General features: G+C 48.7%; 1 protein-coding gene across 2 annotated transcripts in view; it reads left to right on the top strand.

The window, feature by feature from the left end:
* LOC140390473 (butyrophilin subfamily 1 member A1-like) overlaps positions 1–21,052 on the top strand; it is a 391,546-nt gene that overhangs the window by 55,981 nt on the left and 314,513 nt on the right. For both annotated transcript variants that reach the window (XM_072475628.1, XM_072475627.1), the window contains one exon: positions 1,758–1,877. In XM_072475628.1, the coding sequence (XP_072331729.1) occupies positions 1,758–1,877 (120 nt within the window). The remainder of the gene's footprint in view (positions 1–1,757; positions 1,878–21,052) is intronic.

Below are 21,052 nucleotides of genomic sequence, written 5' to 3'. Positions count from 1 at the left end.
CTTTGTAGTAGGGTAGGCGCTGTTCGCTGGGGTTAGGGGATCAGAGTATTTGACGATAGTAATCTCAGAAACAAACACTTTTTCTGCTTGACTGCTTCACGTTTCTGACCCCAGCACAGAGTACACTCCAGGAAGTGTTACATGACCACTCCCCAACACAGTGCTCACATCTCTCCTTAACTGTATGTTTGCCTCTTTTCATGTTTGAATCCAATGTCATTACCCTTCAGTGAAATTTAGCTTCCCAGAATATAATTTTTTTATGTTCTCCTTGTTGTCCCCACTTTTAGGTTAAAGGTTTTGCATATTGAGCTGACACTCAGCCACGGGGCTGTTCGCTGACTGACTCCAGGCGTTTAGCTCCTTGGTTATTGGAAGTGACGATGTAGGCACGGTAGCACAGTGGTTAGCACTGTGGCTTCACAGCTCTAGGGTCCCGGGTTCGATTCACGGCTTGTGTCACTGTCTGTGCGGAGTCTGTACGTTCTCCCTGTGGCTGCATGGGTTTCCTCCGGGTGCTCCGGTTTCCTCCCACACGACCCGAAAGATGTGCTTGTCAGGTAATTGGACATTCTGAATTCTCCCTCTGTGTACCTGAACAGGTGCCGGAATGTGGTGTCTAGGGGATTTTCACAGTGACTTCATTGCATTGTAAATGTGAGCCTACTTGTGACACTAATAAAGATTATTATTATTAGGTTCTGGAGGGAGAGGCCAGGCTGGAAGATGTCCCCGGCAGGGCTTGCAGCTGGGTGCCAGACACACTGAGCTGCTGAGGTGGAGGAGTGGCTGAGGGCAGGAGGGGAGCTGGCTCAGGCGGTTGGTGCTCTCGTTCAGGGTTGATGCTGCTCCTGGAGGCCCCGCTGTCGTGCATGGAACTGAGTTCATTCCTGGAAACGTCAAGGAATCCTCACTGCGTGTCTCCCAGCTCGGTTTGACCTGTGGATCAGGCTCCAGAGCAGACTCAGGCAGCACAGCTCGGGTTGTAGTTGTCACAGACTTTCCCCCAGTTCCAGGTGAATGAACAGCAGCAGCTGATACATCCCAGGGTCCAGGCTGCCCTCCCAGACACGGACACGGAAGGTTTGTGCTCTCCTTACCAAGCTGTTTCAGTACAGCTACAACACTGGCATCAACCTGATAATGTGTAAAATTATCCGCACATGTCCTGTCCAAAAAGCAGGACAGATCCAATCCAGCTAATTATCACCACACCTGTCTACTCTTGATCATCAGCAAAGGGGTGGAAAGCTGAATCTCCCACTCTGAACATCATTCGGGTTACCATTGATCAGAAACTGAACTGGACCAACCACCTAAATACTGTGGCTACAAGAGCAGTTCAAAGACTGGACATTCGGTGGTGAGTAACTCACCTCCTGGCTCCTCAAAGCCTGTCCACCATTTACAAGGCACAAGTCAGGAATGTGATGGAATATTCTCCACTTGTCTGGATGAGTGCAGCTCTAACAATACTCAAGAAGCTCAACAACATCCAGCAAAAAGCAGCCCATCTTGACCCACACTCCATCGACGACATTAAACATTCACTTCCTCCATCACTGGCACAGAGTGGCAGCAGTATGTACCAGCTACAAGGTGCACTGTACCAGGTGACAGCAGCGGTTCAAGAAGTTGGCTCAGCACAACCTTCTCAACACCATTAGTGAAGAGCAACAGGTGTTAGTTTTGTAACAAAATGGACATTCCATGGAAACAGAAATAAATACTGATCCTGATTTGTGTTTAAACTTTAGATGAATTCTTCCCTAAAATCAACGTCTGGCTGGTAATTTTCTGGGTGGTTGCGAGCCTTGTGGTTCTGGCTATTGCTGCTGATGTACTTGTCCACAGAAAAGAAGACAAAAGGATTCAAGGTAGGAGCACAAATAATAATTCAACATTATTATGTAAAATAGGCTAATAAAACATGAAATGTGTTTCTGTTAATTGAGGATGAACTGTTTTGACAAATTGCAATTGAATTGTAATTGTGGCAGATTTTAATCATCTGAAAATTAGTCTGCAATTGTAAACATCCAATGGGACAGCAGAAATTTCCTTTGTGTGTTCAAGTTTCTCTCAATCAGTGTACTGCTCTTCTAATGAAGACAGAAGCATGAAGTGATCTGGTTAGAGCGGGAGGGAGAAGAACTGGACATGAGGGCTGCTGGCAAGGTTCACATTTATTGTTAAAACAAAACACTTCAGGTACATGAAATCTGAAATAAAAACAGAAAGTGTGGGAAAAACTCAGCTGAGTTCTGAAGAAGAGTCCTATTGGGTTTGAAACACTAACTCTGTTCCTCCCTCCACGGAGGCTGCCAGACCTGCTGGGTTTTTCCAATACATTCTGTTTAATGGGATTTATTGTTCATTCCGATTGCCTTTGAGCAGGAAGTGGTGAGATGTCTTCAGTGTGGTGTTGGTGTACCCATTGGGCTGATTTTCCACATCCCCGCTTCTGTACCACCATTGCCTGGTGGAGGGATCTTCTGGTCCCACCGTTGTCAGCGAGGATTCCCGTTCTATAGACCCCACCACCGGAAAACTTGCTCTGGGGAATCGCTGTCGGTGGCGCAGATGATTCCGCTGGTGGGAATGGGCAGAAAATTCCGGCCGTTGTGCTTTTTATATCAGTTTGGTACAACTGAGAGATTTTCTGTGTCATTTCAGAGAGATGTTAAGAGTCAACCATGTTGTGTGGATGTAACAGAATTCCTCTCCTTCAGGATAATCCGCAGTTACCTTCCTATTATCAATTCGCTCAGCTTTTTATTCCAGATTAATTGAAGTTAAATTCCCTCAGATGCCATAGTGGGATTTGAACTTTTGTCTCTGGAGCACCAGCCAAAGTCTCTCGGTTACTCAGCCAGGACTGGAACATTACCACTTGTTACCGTCTCCCTTAATGTGGAGGAACATCAGAGAAACACTGGGCGCGATCTGACGGAAACGTATTGAAGTGTGGTCGTGAGCGGGAAATGCTGGGTGTTTCCCGACAGCCGACCCGCCGAGACAGTCACCGGTATCAAATGTCAATTAGGGCACTTAACAATGCCCACGGGTTTTATGCCGCAATTGACTGTCCCACCTGATTCGCCAGGACCGTGCCCAGCAGCTCCCTGTTAACGAGGGGGTGCAGCACTTAAACCGATCGAGCAGAGCGAACCCCAGACAGCATGCAGTCCTGCCACCGTGTAGACCAGCTTCACCCTTCGGTGATGCCTAGCTGGCCAGACTGATGGATGCGGTCAAGTCCAGGTGGGATGCCCTGTTCCCCAAGAGGCTCGGAGGGTCAGCCACAGGGCAGCCAGTGCCACCTGGCAGGCAGAGGCAGTAGCCACCAGTGCGAGGAGTGTGACAAGGAGGACCGCCAACCAGTGTCCCAAGAAGCACAACGTCCTTGGGGCAGCACAAATTAATGGCATAGGTCCCCTGGCACCTGTCTTGCATGCTACCCCCAGAGGACCCCCCCACGGCAAAATACCGCAAGATGCCCCAGCACACCCAGTGATCGGCTCTCAATGCCCCCTCTGTGTCTCCGCAGGAGAAATCGGCCCACAACAGACGGGAATGGGCCCAGACAGGCAGTAGGGTGCCAGACCTCGGGGTCCTCAACCCCTCTGTAGAATGGGCCCTGGAGATTGTGAGAATAACCGAGGACAGATCGGTCACCAATGTAGAGAAGGCCACCGCTGCAGAGGTGAATATCCATCGGCCCTAAACCAGAGGACCTGTAACATGTGAGTTGTTCATGCGAGGATGATGATCATTCCTCCCACTGACCACATGTCCATTCTCCCACAGGATCTCCATCTGATGGCACTGGCCCATTCAGTGTGCCCCCCCCCCCCCCCTGCCATGCGAACACCTCAGAGGAGAGCTCCGAGGATGCTGCAATCGATGCATCACGGCTTTCATCACCACCCTCCACCAGCGCAGAGGCGCACAGCTCGGTGGGCAAAAGTAGTGGACATGCTTCTGGGGGACAATCTCGTGAGCACCTCACAATTACAGATGCACATCGGTGGAGGCAGGAACTTCCAGGGGAGACTGGAGTCGGAGGTCCTCTGGACCCCAGGACCCAGCTGGGTCGCAGTCAGATGTTGAGCCTCTGGACTAGGCTATCCCAGAGCTGATGCAGATGATAGGGTGCAGCTGTGAGATTCAGAGGGTGATGTCAGCGACACTCCAGCGGGTCCATAGCCGATTGAAGGAGTCCCAAAGGCTATGGGTGCAGGAGATTGCACCGGCAATATGTGGCACCGAGGCCAACACTGCTAGGGTGACGATCACAGTGGAGAGTCTGGAGCCCAATGTCAGCACCATGAAGGGTGGCATCCAAGGCATGGCTCAGTCAGTAACGGCCATGGCTGAGCGCCTAGCATGTCTGAGTCACTGGGGGACGTATTCCAGTCACAGGTGGACCTTCCCGAGGCAGTGCGGAGCATGTCCCAGTCTCAGGTGGACATTGGCGAGCCACTCCAGAGCATGGCCCGCTCACAGAGGGGCATCGCCGAGGGCATCAACACCATGATGCAGACATTGGGGAGTTGCCAGGGCTGGCAGAGCCAAATGATGCAGGGGCATCTGGAGCTCAATCCAACTGCCCCTCCATCCCGAGGTGACCCCCAGGGTCCTACGGACACCAATTCGGAGGAGGGAGCGCTGGAGGCGCGCACACTATGTGGGATCTGTATGTGTTGAGTTAAGAAACACCAGGGGCAAAAATCATTGGTAGGGGTGACCACCAAACTGCAGTGGTAATGTTGGGAATAGCATTAGACAGGAAATCCGAGATGCATGTGTTAAAGGAACATCTCTGATTGTGGGTAACTTTAATCTGAATATAGATCGGGTGAGTCACAGTACAACAGAGGAGAAATTTCTGGATGGTTTCCTCGACCAATACGTTGATGCACCACCCAGAGAACAGGCCATCGTGGATTGGGTGTTGTGCAATGAGAAAGGATTAATTGGCAATCTAGTTGTGAGAGAACCCTTGGGGATGAGTGACCATAATATGAAAGAATTCTTTATCATGGTCGATAGTGAGGTAGTTGATTCGAAGACGAGGGTCCTGAATCTCAATAAAGGTAATCGTGATGATGTGAGGCATGAGTTGGCTATGATGGACTGGGAAATATTACTGAAAGGAAGGACAGTTGACAGGCAATGGCAGGCATTCAAGGAATGAATGGGTGAACTCCAAAAGTTGTTTATTCCTATTTGGTGCAAGAGCAGAAAAGGAACCATGGCCAAACCATGGCTTACAAGGGAAATTAGAGATGGTATTAGATTCAAAGAAGAGGCATGCAAGTTAATAAGGAAAAGCAATAGACATGAGGATTGGGAACAGTTTAAAATTCAGCAAAGGCAGACAAAGCGATTAATTAAGAAGGGGAAAATACAATATGAAAGTAAGCTAGCGGGGAACATGAAAACTGACTGTAAAAGTTTCTGTAGGTATATAAAGAGAAAAAGATTGATAAAACAAGTGTAGGCCCCTTACAGTCAGAAATGGGGAAATTCATAACGTGGAACAAAGAAATGGCTGAGGAACAAAATTCATACTTCTGTCTTTACCAGACATGAATAATGTACTGGAGGTGAAGAGAAACATAAGTTTTAGTGAGGAGCTGAAGGAAATTAGTATTAATAGAGAAATGGTTTTGAGGAAATTAATGTGATTGAAGGTGGATAAATCTCCAGGGCCTGATAATCTTCGTCCCAGAGTACTTAAGGAAGTATCCCTAGAAATAGTAGATCCATTAGTGATCATTTTCCAAACTTCCTTGGACTCTGGAATGGTACCTACAGATTGGAGGGTTGCTGATATAACCCCACGATTCAAAAAGGAAGTAGGTGGAAACTATAGACCAGTGAGCCTAACGTCGGTAGTAGGAAAGTTGCAAGGATTTCATAGCACAGCATTTGGAAAGCAATGGTATAATCACACAAAATCAGCATGGATTTATGAAGGGGAAATCATGCTTGACAAATCTACTGGAATTCTTTGACGATGTAACCAGTAGATAGACCCGGTGGATGTGCTTTATTTAGACTTTCAGAAGGCTTTCGACAAGGTCTCACATAGTAGATTACGATGTAAAGTTGAAGTACATGGGTGTGTGGGTAATGTCTTGAGATTGATAGAAAGCTGCTTAGCAGACAGAGAAGCAAAAAGTTGGGATAAATGGGTCTTTTTACAATTGGCAGGCAGTGACTAGCAGGGATCTGTGCAGGACCCCAACTGTTCACATTATATATTAATGATTTGGACAATGGAACTAAATGTAGTATTTCCCAATTTGCAGATGATACAAAATTGGGTGTGAGGGTGAACAGTGAGGATGCAGCATATGCATGGCAGATGCCATACACGTGAATAAATGTGAGGTTTTCCACTTTGGTAGTATAAATCGGAAGGCAGATTATTATTTGAATGGATGTAAATTGAGAGAGGTGGATACTCAGCGAGATCTTGGTGTCCTCGTGCATGAGTCGCGGAGAGTAAGTGCGCAGGTACAGCAGGCAGCAAAGAAGGCAAATGGTATGTTCGCCTTCATAGGGGAACTGTGGGCGCCGGTGGGAAGGAGAAGGGAACTGCGCCATGAGGGGCGGGGCCGAGTGGGAAATGCGGGCTTTGCTCCCGCGCTATGGAAATTGTGCCGGGGACGCAGTAAGGAGGGGGCCTCGCACAATGAGGGGCCGAGGACAAACGGGGGAAGCCGAGGTCAGCCAAAGTTTGCTGACTTCTGGGAGCAACATGGGGGGTGCAACTACGCTAGAAAGGGATCTAGCGGAGGAGGAGGGGGGGGGGGGGGAGTTAACTGGGTTGCTGCTGCTAAGGGGAAGGGGGAGCTGTTATGGGGTGGGGTGGTCGTGACTGGAGAGCACCGTTGGTGGGATATACGGGTACGTGGGAACCGGGTGAGGAGCTGGGTTAGAAAAGGGGATGGCTAGTCGACATGGGGGGTAGGGGGGGGTAGGGGCTGGGGGGGGTGGGGGGGGGTGGGTAGGGGGGGGGTAGGGGCTGGGGGGGTAGGGGGGGTAGGGGCTGGGGGGGTAGGGGCTGGGGGGGGGTAAAGAGCCCCCCAACCCGGCTGATCACGTGGAACGTGAGAGGGCTGAATGGGCCGATAAAAGGGCACGGGTACTCGCACACCGAAAGAACTTAAAGGCAGATGTGGTCATGTTGCAGGAGACGCACCTGAAACTGGCAGATCAGGTCAGACTACGTAAAGGATGGGTGGGGCAGGTGTTCCATTCGGGCTTAGATGCGAAGAATAGGGGGGTGGCTATCTTAGTGGGGAAACGGGTACAGTTTGAGGCAAAGACCAGGCTGGACCGGTCTAGGTCTAAGACCGGGAGGAGGCCGGCAGCGGCCAAGGTGCTTAAGGACTTCATGGAGCAGATGGGAGGAGTAGACCCCTGGAGATTTATTAGGCCTAGGAGTAAGGAGTTTTCATTTTTCTCCCATGTTCACAAGGTGTATTCACGGATAGACTTTTTTGTCCTGGGAAGGGCACTGATTCCGAAGGTGACAGGGACGGAGTACATGGCCATAGCCATTTCGGACCACGCTCCACATTGGGTAGATCTGGAGATAGGAGAGGAAAAGGAGCAGCGCCCACTCTGGAGATTGGATATGGGGTTGTTGGCGGATGAGGGGGTATGTCTAAGGGTGAGGGGGTGTATCAAAAGGTACCTAGAGCTTAATGATAACGGAGGGGTCCAGGTGGGAGTGGTCTGGGAGGCGCTGAAGGCGGTGGTCAGAGGGGAACTGATATCCATAAGGGCCCATAAAGGGAAGCAAGAGAGCAAAGAAAGGGAGCGACTGTTGAGAGAACCTCTGAGGGTAGACAGGCAATATGCAGAGGCTCCGGAGGAGGGACTGTACAGGAAAGACAAAGGCTACATATGGAATTTGACTTGCTGACCACGGGCAAGGCAGAAGCACAGTGGAGGAGGGCACAAGGGAGTACAGTATGAGTATGGAGAGAAGGCGAGCCGGTTACTGGCCCAACAACTTGAGGAAGAGGGGAGCGGCGAGGGAGATAGGTGGGGTGAGGGATGAGGAAGGTGAGATGGAACGGGGAGCGGAGAGGGTGAACGGGGTGTTTAAGGCATTCTACGAGAGGCTGTATAACGCTCAGCCCCCGGAAGGGAAGGAGGGAATGATGCATTTCCTAGATCGGCTGAAATTCCCGAAGGTGGAGGAGCAGGAGAGGGCGGGACTGGGAGCACGGATTGAGGTGGAGGAGGTGGTAAAGGGGATTGGGAGCATGCAGGCGGGGAAGGTCCCGGGACCGGATGGGTTCCCGGTGGAATTTTATAGGATATACATGGACCTACTGGCCCCGCTTTTGACGAGAACCTTTAATGAGGCCAGGGAAAGGGGAAAGTTGCCCCCGACTATGTCGGAGGCGACGATATCGTTACTCTTAAAGAAGGAAAAAGACCCGCTGCAGTGTGGGTCTTACAGGCTTATTTCCCTCCTGAACGTGGATGCTAAGCTCCTGGCCAAGGTGATGGCGACAAGGATGGAGGATTGTGTCCCGGGGGTGGTCCACGAGGATCAAACTGGGTTCGTTAAGGGGAGTCAGCTGAACACGAATATACGGAGGCTGCTAGGGGTGATGATGATGCCCCCGCCGGAGGGGGAGGCGGAGATAATGGTGGCGATGGACGCTGAGAAAGCATTTGGCAGAGTGGAGTGGGATTATCTGTGGGAGGTGTTGAGGAGATTCGGTTTTGGAGAGGGGTTTATTGGATGGGTACATCTGCTATCTAGGGCCCCGGTGGCAAGTGTGATCACGAACAGGCAGAGGTCAGACTACTTCCGTCTTTATAGAGGGACAAGACAGGGGTGTCCCCTGTGCCCGTTACTGTTTGCATTGGCAATTGAGCTGCTGGCCATAGCACTGAGGGGCTCTAGGAAGTGGAGGGGAGTACTCAGGGGAGGAGAAGAACACCGGGTATCATTGTATGCAGATGATCTATTGCTGTATGTTGTGGACCCAGTGGAGGGGATGCCTGAGATAATGCGGACACTCAGGGAGTTTGGTGAATCTTCGGGATACAAATTGAATATGGGGAAGAGCGAGTTGTTTGTGGTGCATCCGGGGGAGCAGAGCAGGGGAATAGATGATTTACCGCTGAGGAGGGTAATAAGAGATTTCCGGTACTTAGGGATCCAGATAGCCAGGAGCTGGGGAACCCTACATAGGCTTAATTTAACACGATTGGTGGAACAGATGGAGAAGGATTTTAAGAGATGGGACATGGTGTCCCTGTCACTGGTGGATAGGGTGCAGGCGGTCAAAATGGTAGTCCTCCCGAGATTTCTTTTTGTGTTCCAGTGCCTCCCGGTGATGGTTACGAGGGCTTTTTTCAAAAAAATTGAGAAGAGTGTTATGAGCTTTGTGTGGGCTGGGAAGACCCCGAGAGTGAGGAGGGGTTTTTTGCAGCGTAGCAGGGATGGGGGGGGACTGGCACCACCGAGCGTAAGTGATTATTATTGGACCGCCAATATCTCAATGGTGTGTAAGTGGATGGGAGAAGGGGAGGGAGCAGCGTGGAAGAGACTGGAAATGGCGTCCTGAAAAGGAACCAGCCTACAAGCATTGGTGACGGCGCCGTTGCCGTTCTCCCCGAAGAAATACACCACAAGTCCAGTGGTGGTGGCAACGCTGAAAATTTGGGGGCAGTGGAGACGTCATAAGGGAATGACGGGTGCCTCGGTGCGGTCCCCGATAAGGAATAATCATAGGTTTGTCCCGGGGAGAATAGATGGGGGATTTAGAACATGGCAGAGAGCAAGGATTGTGCAACTGAGGGATCTGTTCCTAGGCGGGACGTTTGCGAGTCTGGGAGCGCTGACGGAAAAATACGGGTTGTCCCAGGGGAATGCATTTCGGTATATGCAATTGAGGGCTTTTGTGAGGCAACAGGTGAGGGAATTTCCGCAGCTCCCGACGCAGGAGATTCAGGATAGAGTGATTTTGGGGACATGGGTGGGGGATGGTAGGGTGTCAGATATATACAGGGAAATGAGAGACGAGGGGGAGATCATGGTGGATGAGCTGAAGGGAAAATGGGAAGAAGAGCTGGGGGAAGGGATCGAAGAGGGGCTGTGGGCAGATGCCCTACGCAGGGTAAACTCTTTGTCCTCGTGTGCCAGGCTTAGCCTGATACAATTCAAGGTCTTGCACATGACCGGAGCAAGGTCAGTAAATTTTTCGGGGTAGAGGATAGGTGCGGGAGATGCGCGAGAAGCCCAGCGAACCACACCCACATGTTTTGGTCATGCTCGGCACTGCATGGGTTCTGGGTGGGGGTGGCAAATGTGCTTTCGAAGGTGGTGGGGGTCCGGGTCGAGCCAGGCTGGGGGTTGGCTATATTTGGGGTTGCAGAAGAGCTGGGAGTGCAGGAGGCGAGAGAGGCTGATGTCTTGGCCTTTGCGTCCCTAGTAGCCCAGCGAAGGATATTGCTTATGTGGAAAGAAGCCAAACCCCCGGGCGTGGAGACCTGGATAAACGACACGGCAGGGTTTATAAAACTGGAACGGATAAAGTTCGCACTAAGAGTTTCAGCTCGAGGGTTCACCAGGCGGTGGCAACCGTTCATTGACTATCTCGCAGAATGATAAAGGAAATGGGAAAGTAGCAGCAGCAACCCAGGGGGGGAGGGGGGGCTCGGGGGGGGTCCTCGGGTGTTTTTGTATGGATATTTTTACTTGGATATGTATATTGGCTTGTTTGACTTTACTATTCGGGAGAGTTAATATTTTGTTATGGCAGTTGCCATTTAGTTTATATATTATTTATTTATTTGATAAAAAACGGTCACTATTATTTATATTGTTTTATTGTTGTAAAAAGGGAAAACATTTTGTACTGTTTTGTTTGGCCGAAAAAAATGTGAATAAAATATATTTTTAAAAAATAAAAATAAATTCCAGCAAGATTAGATACGGTAGATTCGGAAAGAATGTTCCCGATGGTGGGGGAGTCCAGAACAATGGGTCATAGTTTGAGGATAAGGCGTAAAAGTTTTGGGACTGAGGGAAGCAGAAATTTCTTCTCCCAGAGAGTGATGAATCTGTGGAATTCATGACCACAGAAAGTAATTGAGTGAAAACATTGTAATTTGAAGAAGGAAAGGAATTAGATATAGCTCTTGGGGCTGAAGGCATCGATAGTCCACACACAACTGTTGGGTACCGTCTGGTTTGGGTACCATCGCTATGGGTGAGCTCAATTGGCTGCAACCCACCTCAATTATGCCATTTTTAAGCATACTCTCAATCTCTTTGTTAACCTGTGCCAATTTTAAAGGATTAAGTGTATATGGATGTTGTTTGATAGGAACAGCATTGCCCACATCTACATCATGTATAGCCATTTTAGTACTTCCCAATTTATCTCTACAAACTTGCCCATGTGATATCAATAACTCTTTCAGGTCAGTTCCTTTTTCCTCTGGAAGGTAACTTAACAATTCCCCCCAATTTTTAAGAACATCCTCATTTTCCAATTTAATCTGAGGTATGTCAAATTCACAGTCATCTGGATTTGGTTCGTCACTTTGAGTTCGAATCATTAAAACCTCCTTTTTCTCTCCTTCCCTTTCAAAGTACCTTTTAAGCATATTCACATGACACACTCAGTGAGTCTTCCTTCTATCTGTTTTTACCACATAATTCACCTCACTTAATTTGCGTTCAATCTGATACGGTCCCTAAAACCTACCTATCTTTTAAATGCTCCCCGACCACTGGTAACAACACTAAAACTTTATCCCCACTGGCAAAACTACAAACTTTGGATTTCTTGTCCGCTTCCCGTTTCATCACATTTTGTGCAACTTTCAAATGTTGTCTCGCCAATTCACCTGCTCGATTGAATCGTTCCCTAAAATTTGACACATAATCCAATAGTGTAATTTCCGATTTCTCACCCACCAATTTCTCCTTAATCAATTTAAGTGGTCCTCTTACCTCATGACCAAATATTAGTTCAAAAGTTTGGTAGACTCATTAGGTGCATCTCTAATTGCAAACAATATGAATGGGATTCCTTTATCCCAATCCTCTGGATAATCTTTACAATACGCCCTCAACATTGTCTTTAATGTCTGATGCCATCTTTCTAATGCTCCCTGCGATTCTGGATGGTATGCAGTTGATTTAAATGGTTTTATTCCTAAGCTATCCATAACTTCTTTGAATAAACTTGAGGTAAAATTTGTTCCTTGATCTGATTGAATTTCTGTGGGTAGTCCATATCTAGTAAAGAATTCAAGTAACTCCTCCACAATCCTTTTAGCTGTAATATTACGTACTGGAATGGCCTCTGGAAACCTAGCAGACACATCCATTACAGTCAAAAGATATTGATTCCCACTTTTTGTTTTAGGAAGTGGTCCTACACAATCGATTAGGACCCTTGTAAAAGGTTCCTCAAATGCTGGATTGGTATTAAGGGCGCTGGTTTTATCACTGCTTGAGGTTTCCCTATCACTTGACATGTGTGACATGATTGACAAAATTTAACTACATCTTTATGTAGTCCAGGCCAATAAAACTGTTTCTGGATTTTAGCTTGAGTTTTCCTTATCCCCAAATGACCTCCCACTGGTACCTCATGTGCAACTCGCAACACCTCCTTTCTCTACCCTACCGGCAATACTACTTGATGTACGTCTGCCCACTTTTCATCCGCCTGCATATGTACAGGTCTCCATTTTCTCATCAAGACGTCATTTTTACGGTAATAACACTCTGGTATGCTCTCAGATTCATCTTCCGCATATGCTTTCCCATATATCCGTTTTATTTCTACATCTTTCTGTTGTAACTCCGCCAATTTTCCTGAACTAAAAATATCCGCCTCATCCTCCACCTGTTCTTGTTCTTTTTCAACCATCTGATCAAAAATCGTTTCTGATAATTGCACTTCAACTTCATCTTCACTCTTTGATTTCTCCTCTTGTCTTAACCTGTGACTTTGCGACCTTGTTGCTACACAATCCGGAAAAATCCCAGGATATTCGTCCTTCAACCTTCAGTTGTCTGATTTTCCACTGGCTTATCAACCACAGTAGGCATCACTCCCACCTGCGATCCAGCTACATCATTACCCAAGATAAATTGTATTCCTGGACAAGATAGTTTATCTATTACTCCTACTACCACTTCACCACTCTTCACTGGACTTTCCAACTGTACCTTACATAATGGAACGCTACTCCTCTCACCCTGAATTCCACATATCATCACCTTTTCTGGCAACATTCTTCCCAAACTACATAATTCCTCATCTCATACCATTAAAGATTGACTAACCCCTGTATCTCTTAAAATTGTGACTTCTTTACCTGCTCCTCCTGATACACATGAGTAAACTTTACCCACACAAGTAAATTCTTTAAAGACATCTGGCACCTTCTTAACAATTACTTCTTGAACAGGCTGTACAATCGTTTGCACCTCCTTTGCTTCCCTTGGGCTTTCCTTTACCACTCTAACAAACCCCACTGTCTATCCTGTTTTACCACATCAGTCTTCCCAGTGCTTTTCTTCAACCACCAACACTGTGACTTTACATGGCCATTTTCTGATGTTCAAACTCCCTCTCTTTATCTTTTTCCCTGATCTGCATCTCCCTTTCTTTTTCTTTTTGTTCTGCTAGGGCTATTCTTTCTTTTCTCCTTTCTTCTCTCTCCTTTTCTTTTTCCTCTATCTCTCTTTCTCTTCTCTTTTTCCTCTCTCTCACTCTCGTATGCCAGCCGCTTTAATTCTTTCTCATGTTCCATTTGTTTAATTTGCAACTGAATTTTTGCCATTTCCAATGTGTCAAGGTCTATCTCAGGCAACTTTAAATGCTTAACCACCGCCATAATTACCTCATCTTTTCGCATTTTGTCAGGTAATGTTAACTGCAATATTCTTGCCAAATCTAACAGTCTGCTTTTCGTTTCTGTCTGTAAAGTACTACGTGTGACATTCTCCACCCCCAAAAACTTCTGAGCCTCTGAAAGAGCCATTGTTCACAACACTCTCCCCACTTAAACTAAAATACCACACCGGAAAAGCAACAATCCTTCACTGTCTTTAAGTTCACAAAGCCAATCCAATAGATAGACTTTTATCCCGGACGAGCCCCCAATTGTTATGGGCGAGGCGTTTTCAGAACCCCCAAATGTATCATGGAGTTCAACCAACCTCTCCCTTTAATGGATTTGTTGCTTTTCCTAGTACACGGCTTTTCCCTAGGTGTGGGATTACAATTATGGACACGTGGGTTTTTTAAACACAAAACACTGTTTATTCCATGAACACAACTTAACATCTTAAATAAACATTGGATCTCTTAACCCCACCTTACTTCAAAGATAACTCAGAAAATATTGCAACAATAAATAATTCCTTAAAATGTTCCTTCAAACTTCCAAGAGACTTAACACCTTTGAACAATATCACATCAGGTTAAAGGATATATACATTTTCTGTAGAATGGCAGAGATATATTAGCTTGGCTGACTTCAGCTCCAGCACCTTGCTTTCTTTCTGCAGCTCTCTGGACACACACAGACACACAAACTGCTTTTTCCAACTGCAAAACACAGACACTCGCAAGCTCTTTTCAAACTGCAAAGACCTGCAAAACTAAACTGCAAAATGGCTGACCTGAGCTCAGCCCCACCCACTCTCTGGCATCACTGTTTTCTTAAAGGTACATTGCTTAAACATCCATGTCTTAAAGGTACCCTCACATGAAAGTAGAGACTCAAAGTATTGATTTTGTTTTTGTTCATAAGCAAGGCATTTTTGTATAGCGATTTCTAGAGTTAGATACTTATTTTGTGACAGTTCTGCCCTCAAATTTTTATCAGATAGTCCAGAAATTAATTGATCCTTTAACATAGTGTCTCTGAAATTAGCATAATCACAGCCTTGTGGTAATAACTTGAGACTTGTAATAAAATCAGAGATGGGCCGTCCGTTTCTGTGACCAGAGTTGAATCTTTCCAGCAACTCACCAGACTAACTGTGACAGCGTTCATCAGATTTTTGGAGTATTACTTCTACTTTGGTGGTGTCCTCGCCTTCTAAGTAATTGAAGCAATTATAGTTTTCTCTAGCTTCATGCCCTCCTGTTGAGAGTAGTAGGGCTATTTTCATTGCGTCAGAGGCAGTGCTTAAATCATTAGCTGTGATAAATATTTGGAAGAGCTGTTCAAACATTTTCCAGTTATAACTTAAATTACCAATTGTTTCCAGCTGCCATGGAGTTCCAACAAGTTTCATCGAATCAGTTAGTCGTCGAGGATCCATTTGCTGCAAAATTCTTCCACAGTTGAATATCCAGTTTAAGTTTTTCTTCTCTTGCTGGTGTCTAGCTAGTTTTCTGAAATCACTTCTGGTACCATATGTTATTCTCTAAGCCAGAATAAAGATTGTAGACTTCCAGTTAACACAAATACTTTATTCAGTGGGTTTGTTCTGTTTCCAGAGCTCAACTAGATATAATACAGTCAAGAGGTATGACCAGTGAAGCTAAGGTAAACTGCCTTTGCTGAGCTGTCTCTGTCTGCTGCTGCTCACTAGCCTTGTGCTTCTGAAAGAGCCAGATCCTCCCTTGGGCTGGATCCTTTATACCCGTCTCTGGTGCTGCCCTCTAGTGATGCTGTGGCTGTTATTATCTGTGCTGTACTCTCTGGTGTATGTGCAGATGTATGTACAGATCACTACATTGAGGCCTTGATGAACGATCCCAAGTATCTCGGTGATGATTTCTTAGGGCATCTCGGTTGTCTCTGGCATTGTCTCTCAGAATTCTGAAGGTAGTTGGTTCTTGTCCTAAGGACCTGGTGACACGTTAGTGCCCGTCCTGAATGATGTTTGCCCTGGATATCTGTATCCGGACCAGTTTCCCCATCTGGTCCTGCCTGTTGTTGGCAGTGTGGCCTTGGTTGGTGGTCAGAGCTCCCTCAGACCCATAGAATCCCTACATTGCAGAAGGAGGCCATTTGGCCCATCAAGTCTGCACCGGCCCTACGAAAGTACACCCCATCCAGGCTCACTCACCTCCCCTATCCCTGTAAACCCACCTAATCTTTGGACATCAAGAGGCAATTTAGTATGGCTAATCCACCGCCAATCCACCTAACCGGCACATCTTTGGACTTTGTGACCTATCCTCCTGCTCCCGAGGTTGCAGGAATATTGGGGCATTGAGACACTTGGGTATTGCAGTAACTGCTCTGTGTTAACAGTCAGACATAGAGATGAGAACATGCTTGTCCAGCTTCTCATCCATTGAACTAATGAGCAGTGAGTTCCTTTCATTCTCAAATTGTCCATCCACCCAACACAGATCCTCCTCCACTTCAATCTGCATCCCTTACTTGTGAAGCCTTAAAAATGTGAGCATGAACTTCGAGCATCATCCTTGTACCTACCACTCTCTTCCTGTCACCGTCACGCTTTTCCCCATACCCATGACCCACCCATCTTTCCTCTGTGACCCTTGAGCCTCCCTTACACATGGCCCTGTCACTTCGGACCAAGTAGGCTTACATGAATACTGCAATGAAGTTACTGTGAAAATCCCCTAGTCGCCACATTCCGGCGCCTGTTCAGGTACACAGAGGGAGAATTCAGAATGTCCAATTCACCTAACAGTACGTCTTTTGGAACTTATGGGAGGAAACCGGAGCACCCGGAGGAAACCCAGGCAGACACTGGGAGAACGTGCAGACTCCGCACAGACAGTGACCCAAGCTGGGAATCAAACCCGGGTCCCTGCCGCTGTGAAGCAACAGTGCTAACCATTGTGCTACCGTGCTGCCCTGCAATACCGCCTACCGTATAATACATCTGTAAAGGTGCCCACTCCAACTCTCAAATATGTTGTCACCACCCTTAATGTCTTTGTCTGCCCTCCAAGACCTTTGAACACTCGACCGTGACATTGAACCTGTGCCGAATTAAACTTGACTTCTCCCTGTGACTGTCTGTTTATTCCTCTTCCCCACATCCTCAATTCAACCCACAGAATCAGAATATTGACTCCAACAACCTGCCTCTTAGACCGCTCAATCATCTCACCTTCCCGTGTTACCACCCCATTCTCCCCTGAGTACCAAATCATTGCACCTTCCCTGTGTTACCCCATCCTCCCCTGAGTACCAAATCATCACACCTTCCCTGTGTTACCCCATCCTCCCCTGAGTACCAAATCATCGCACCTTCCCTGTGTTACCGCCCCATCCTCCCCTGAGTACCAAATCATCGCACCTTCCCCATGTTACCTCCCCATGTTACCACCCCATCCTCCCCTGAGTACCAAATCATTGCACCTTCCCCATGTTACCCCATCCTCCCCTGAGTACCAAATCATCGCACCTTCCCTGTGTTACCGCCCCATCCTCCCCTGAGTACCAAATCATCTCACCTTCCCCATGTTACCACCCCATCCTCCCCTGAGTACCAAATCATCGCACCTTTCCTGTGTTACCGCCCCATCCTCCCCTGAGTACCAAATCATCTCACCTTCCCCGTGTTACTGCCCCATCCTCCCCTGAGCACCAAATCATCTCACCTTCCCTGTGTTACCACCCCATCCTCCCCTGAGCACCAAATCATCTCACCTTCCCCATGTTACCGCCCCATCCTCCCCTGAGTACCAAATCATCGCACCTTCCCCGTGTTACCGCCCCATCCTCCCCTGAGTACCAAATCATCGCACCTTCCCTGTGTTACCCCATCCTCCCCTGAGTACCAAATCATCGCACCTTCCCCATGTTACTGCCCCATCCTCCCCTGAGTACCAAATCATCTCACCTTCCCTGTGTTACCGTCCCATCCTCCCCTGAGTACCAAATCATCGCACCTTCACTGTGTTACCACCCCATCCTCCCCTGAGTACCAAATCCTCTCACCTTCCCCATGTTACTGCCCCATCCTCCCCTGAGTACCAAATCATCGCACCTTCCCTGTGTTACCGCCCCATCCTCCCCTGAGTATCAAATCATCGCACCTTCCCTGTGTTACCGCCCCATCCTCCCCTGAGTACCAAATCATCGCAACTTCCCCATGTTACTGCCCCATCCTCCCCTGAGTACTAAATCATCGCACCTTCCCTGTGTTATCGTCCCATGAGTACCAAATCATCTCACCTTCCCCATGTTACCGCCCCATCCTCCCCTGAGTACCAAATCATCGCACCTTCCCTGTGTTACCCCATCCTCCCCTGAGTACCAAATCATCGCACCTTCCCTGTGTTACCGCCCCATCCTCCCCTGAGTACCAAATCATCGCACCTTCCCCATGTTACCTCCCCATGTTACCACCCCATCCTCCCCTGAGTACCAAATCATCGCACCTTCCCCATGTTACCCCATCCTCCCCTGAGTACCAAATCATCGCACCTTCCCTGTGTTACCGCCCCATCCTCCCCTGAGTACCAAATCATCGCACCTTTCCTGTGTTACCGCCCCATCCTCCCCTGAGTACCAAATCATCTCACCTTCCCCGTGTTACTGCCCCATCCTTCCCTGAGCACCAAATCATCTCACCTTCCCTGTGTTACCACCCCATCCTCCCCTGAGCACCAAATCATCTCACCTTCCCCATGTTACCGCCCCATCCTCCCCTGAGTACCAAATCATCGCACCTTCCCTGTGTTACCCCATCCCCCCCTGAGTACCAAATCATCTCACCTTCCCTGTGTTACCGTCCCATCCTCCCCGGAATACCAAATCATCGCACCTTCCCTGTGTTACCACCCCATCCTCCCCTGAGTACCAAATCCTCTCACCATCCCCATGTTACTGCCCCATCCTCCCCTGAGTACCAAATCATCGCACCTTCCCTGTGTTACCGCCCCATCCTCCCCTGAGTATCAAATCATCGCACCTTCCCTGTGTTACCGCCCCATCCTCCCCTGAGTACCAAATGATCGCACCTTCCCCATGTTACTGCCCCATCCTCCCCTGAGTACTAAATCATCGCACCTTCCCTGTGTTACCGTCCCATCGTCCCATGAGTACCAAATCATCTCACCTTACCCATGTTACCGCCCCATCCTCCCCTGAGTACCAAATCATCGCATCTTCCCCATGTTACCGCCCCATCCTCCCCTGAGTACCAAATCATCGCACGTTCCCTCTGTTACCACCCCATCCTCCCCTGAGTACCAAATCATTGCACCTTCCCCATGTTACCCCATCCTCCCCTGAGTAGCAAATCATCGTACCTTCCCCATGTTACCGCCCCATCCTCCCCTGAGTACCAAATCCTCTCACCTTCCCCATGTTACCACCCCATCCTCCCCTGAGTACGAAATCATCGCACCTTCCCCATGTTACCGCACCATCCTCCCCTGAGTACCAAATCATCGCACCTTCCCCATGTTACCAACCCATCCTCCCCTGAGTACCAAATCCTCTCACCTTCCACATGTTACCGCCCCATCCTCCCCTGAGTAACAAATCATCACACCTTCCCCATGTTACCACCCCATCCTCCCCTGAGTACCAAATCATCGCACCTTCCCCATGTTACCGCCCCATCCTCCCCTGAGTACCAAATCATCGCACCTTCCCTGTGTTACCGCCCCATCCTCCCGAGTACCAAATCATCGCATCTTCCCCATGTTACCACCACATCCTCCCCTGAGTACCAAATCATCGCACCTTCCCCATGTTACCCCATCCTCCCCTGAGTACCAAATCATCGCACCTTCCCTGTGTTACCGCCCCATCCTCCCCTGAGTACCAAATCATCGCACCTTCCCTGTGTTACTGCCCCATCCTCCCCTGAGTATCAAATCATCGCACCTTCCCTGTGTTACCGCCCCATCCTCCCCTGAGTACCAAATCATCGCACCTTCCCTGTGTTACGGCCCCATCCTCCCCTGAGTATCAAATCATCGCACCTTCCCCATGTTACCACCCCATCCTCCCCTGAGTACCAAATCATCGCACCTTCCCCATGTTACTGCCCCATCCTCCCCTGAGTACCAAATCATCGCACCTTCCCAGTGTTACCCCATCCTCCCCTGTGTACCAAATCATCGCACCTTTCCTGTGTTACCCCATCCTCCCCTGTGTACCAAATCATCGCACCTTCCCTGTGTTACCCCATCCTCCCCTGAGTACCAAATCATCGCACCTTCCCTGTGTTACCGCCCCATCCTCCCCTGAGTACCAAATCATCGCACCTTCCCTGTGTTACCCCATCCTCCCCTGAGTACCAAATCATCGCACCTTCCCCATGTTACCCCATCCTCCCCTGTGTACCAAATCATCGCACCTTCCCCATGTTACCCCATCCTCCCCTGAGTACCAAATCATCGCACCTTCCCCATGTTACCCCATCCTCCCCTGAGTACCAAATCATCGCACCTTCCCCATGTTACCCCATCCTCCCCTGAGTACCAAATCATCGCACCTTCCCCATGTTACCCCATCCTCCCCTGAGTACCAAATCATCGCACCTTCCCCATGTTACCCCATCCTCCCCTGAGTACCAAATCATCGCACCTTCCCCATGTTACCCCATCCTCCCCTGAGTCCCAAATCATCGCACCTTCCCCATGTTACCACCCCATCCTCCCCTGAGTACCAAATCATCGCACCTTCCCCGTGTTACCCCATCCTCCCCTGAGTACCAAATCATCTCACCTTCCCCATGTTACCGCCCCATCCTCCCCTGAGTACCAAATCCTCTCACCTTCCCCATGTTACCGCCCCATCCTCCCCTGAGTCCCAAATCATCTCACCTTCCCTGTGTTACCGCCCCATCCTCCCCTGAGTACCAAATCATCGCACCTTCCCTGTGTTACCCCATCCTCCCCTAAGTACCAAATCATCTCACCTTCCCCATGTTACCGCCCCATCCTCCCCTGAGTACCTAATCATCTCACCTTCCCTGTGTTACCCCATCTTCCCCTGAGTACCAAATCATTGCACCTTCCCCATGTTACCACCCCATCCTCCCCGGAGTACCAAATCATCGCACCTTCCCCATGTTACC

This window comes from Scyliorhinus torazame, chromosome 14, assembly GCF_047496885.1.
Source record: "Scyliorhinus torazame isolate Kashiwa2021f chromosome 14, sScyTor2.1, whole genome shotgun sequence".
In the NCBI taxonomy this organism is placed as follows: domain Eukaryota; kingdom Metazoa; phylum Chordata; class Chondrichthyes; order Carcharhiniformes; family Scyliorhinidae; genus Scyliorhinus; species Scyliorhinus torazame.
This window is presented reverse-complemented; position numbering and strand designations above follow the sequence as displayed.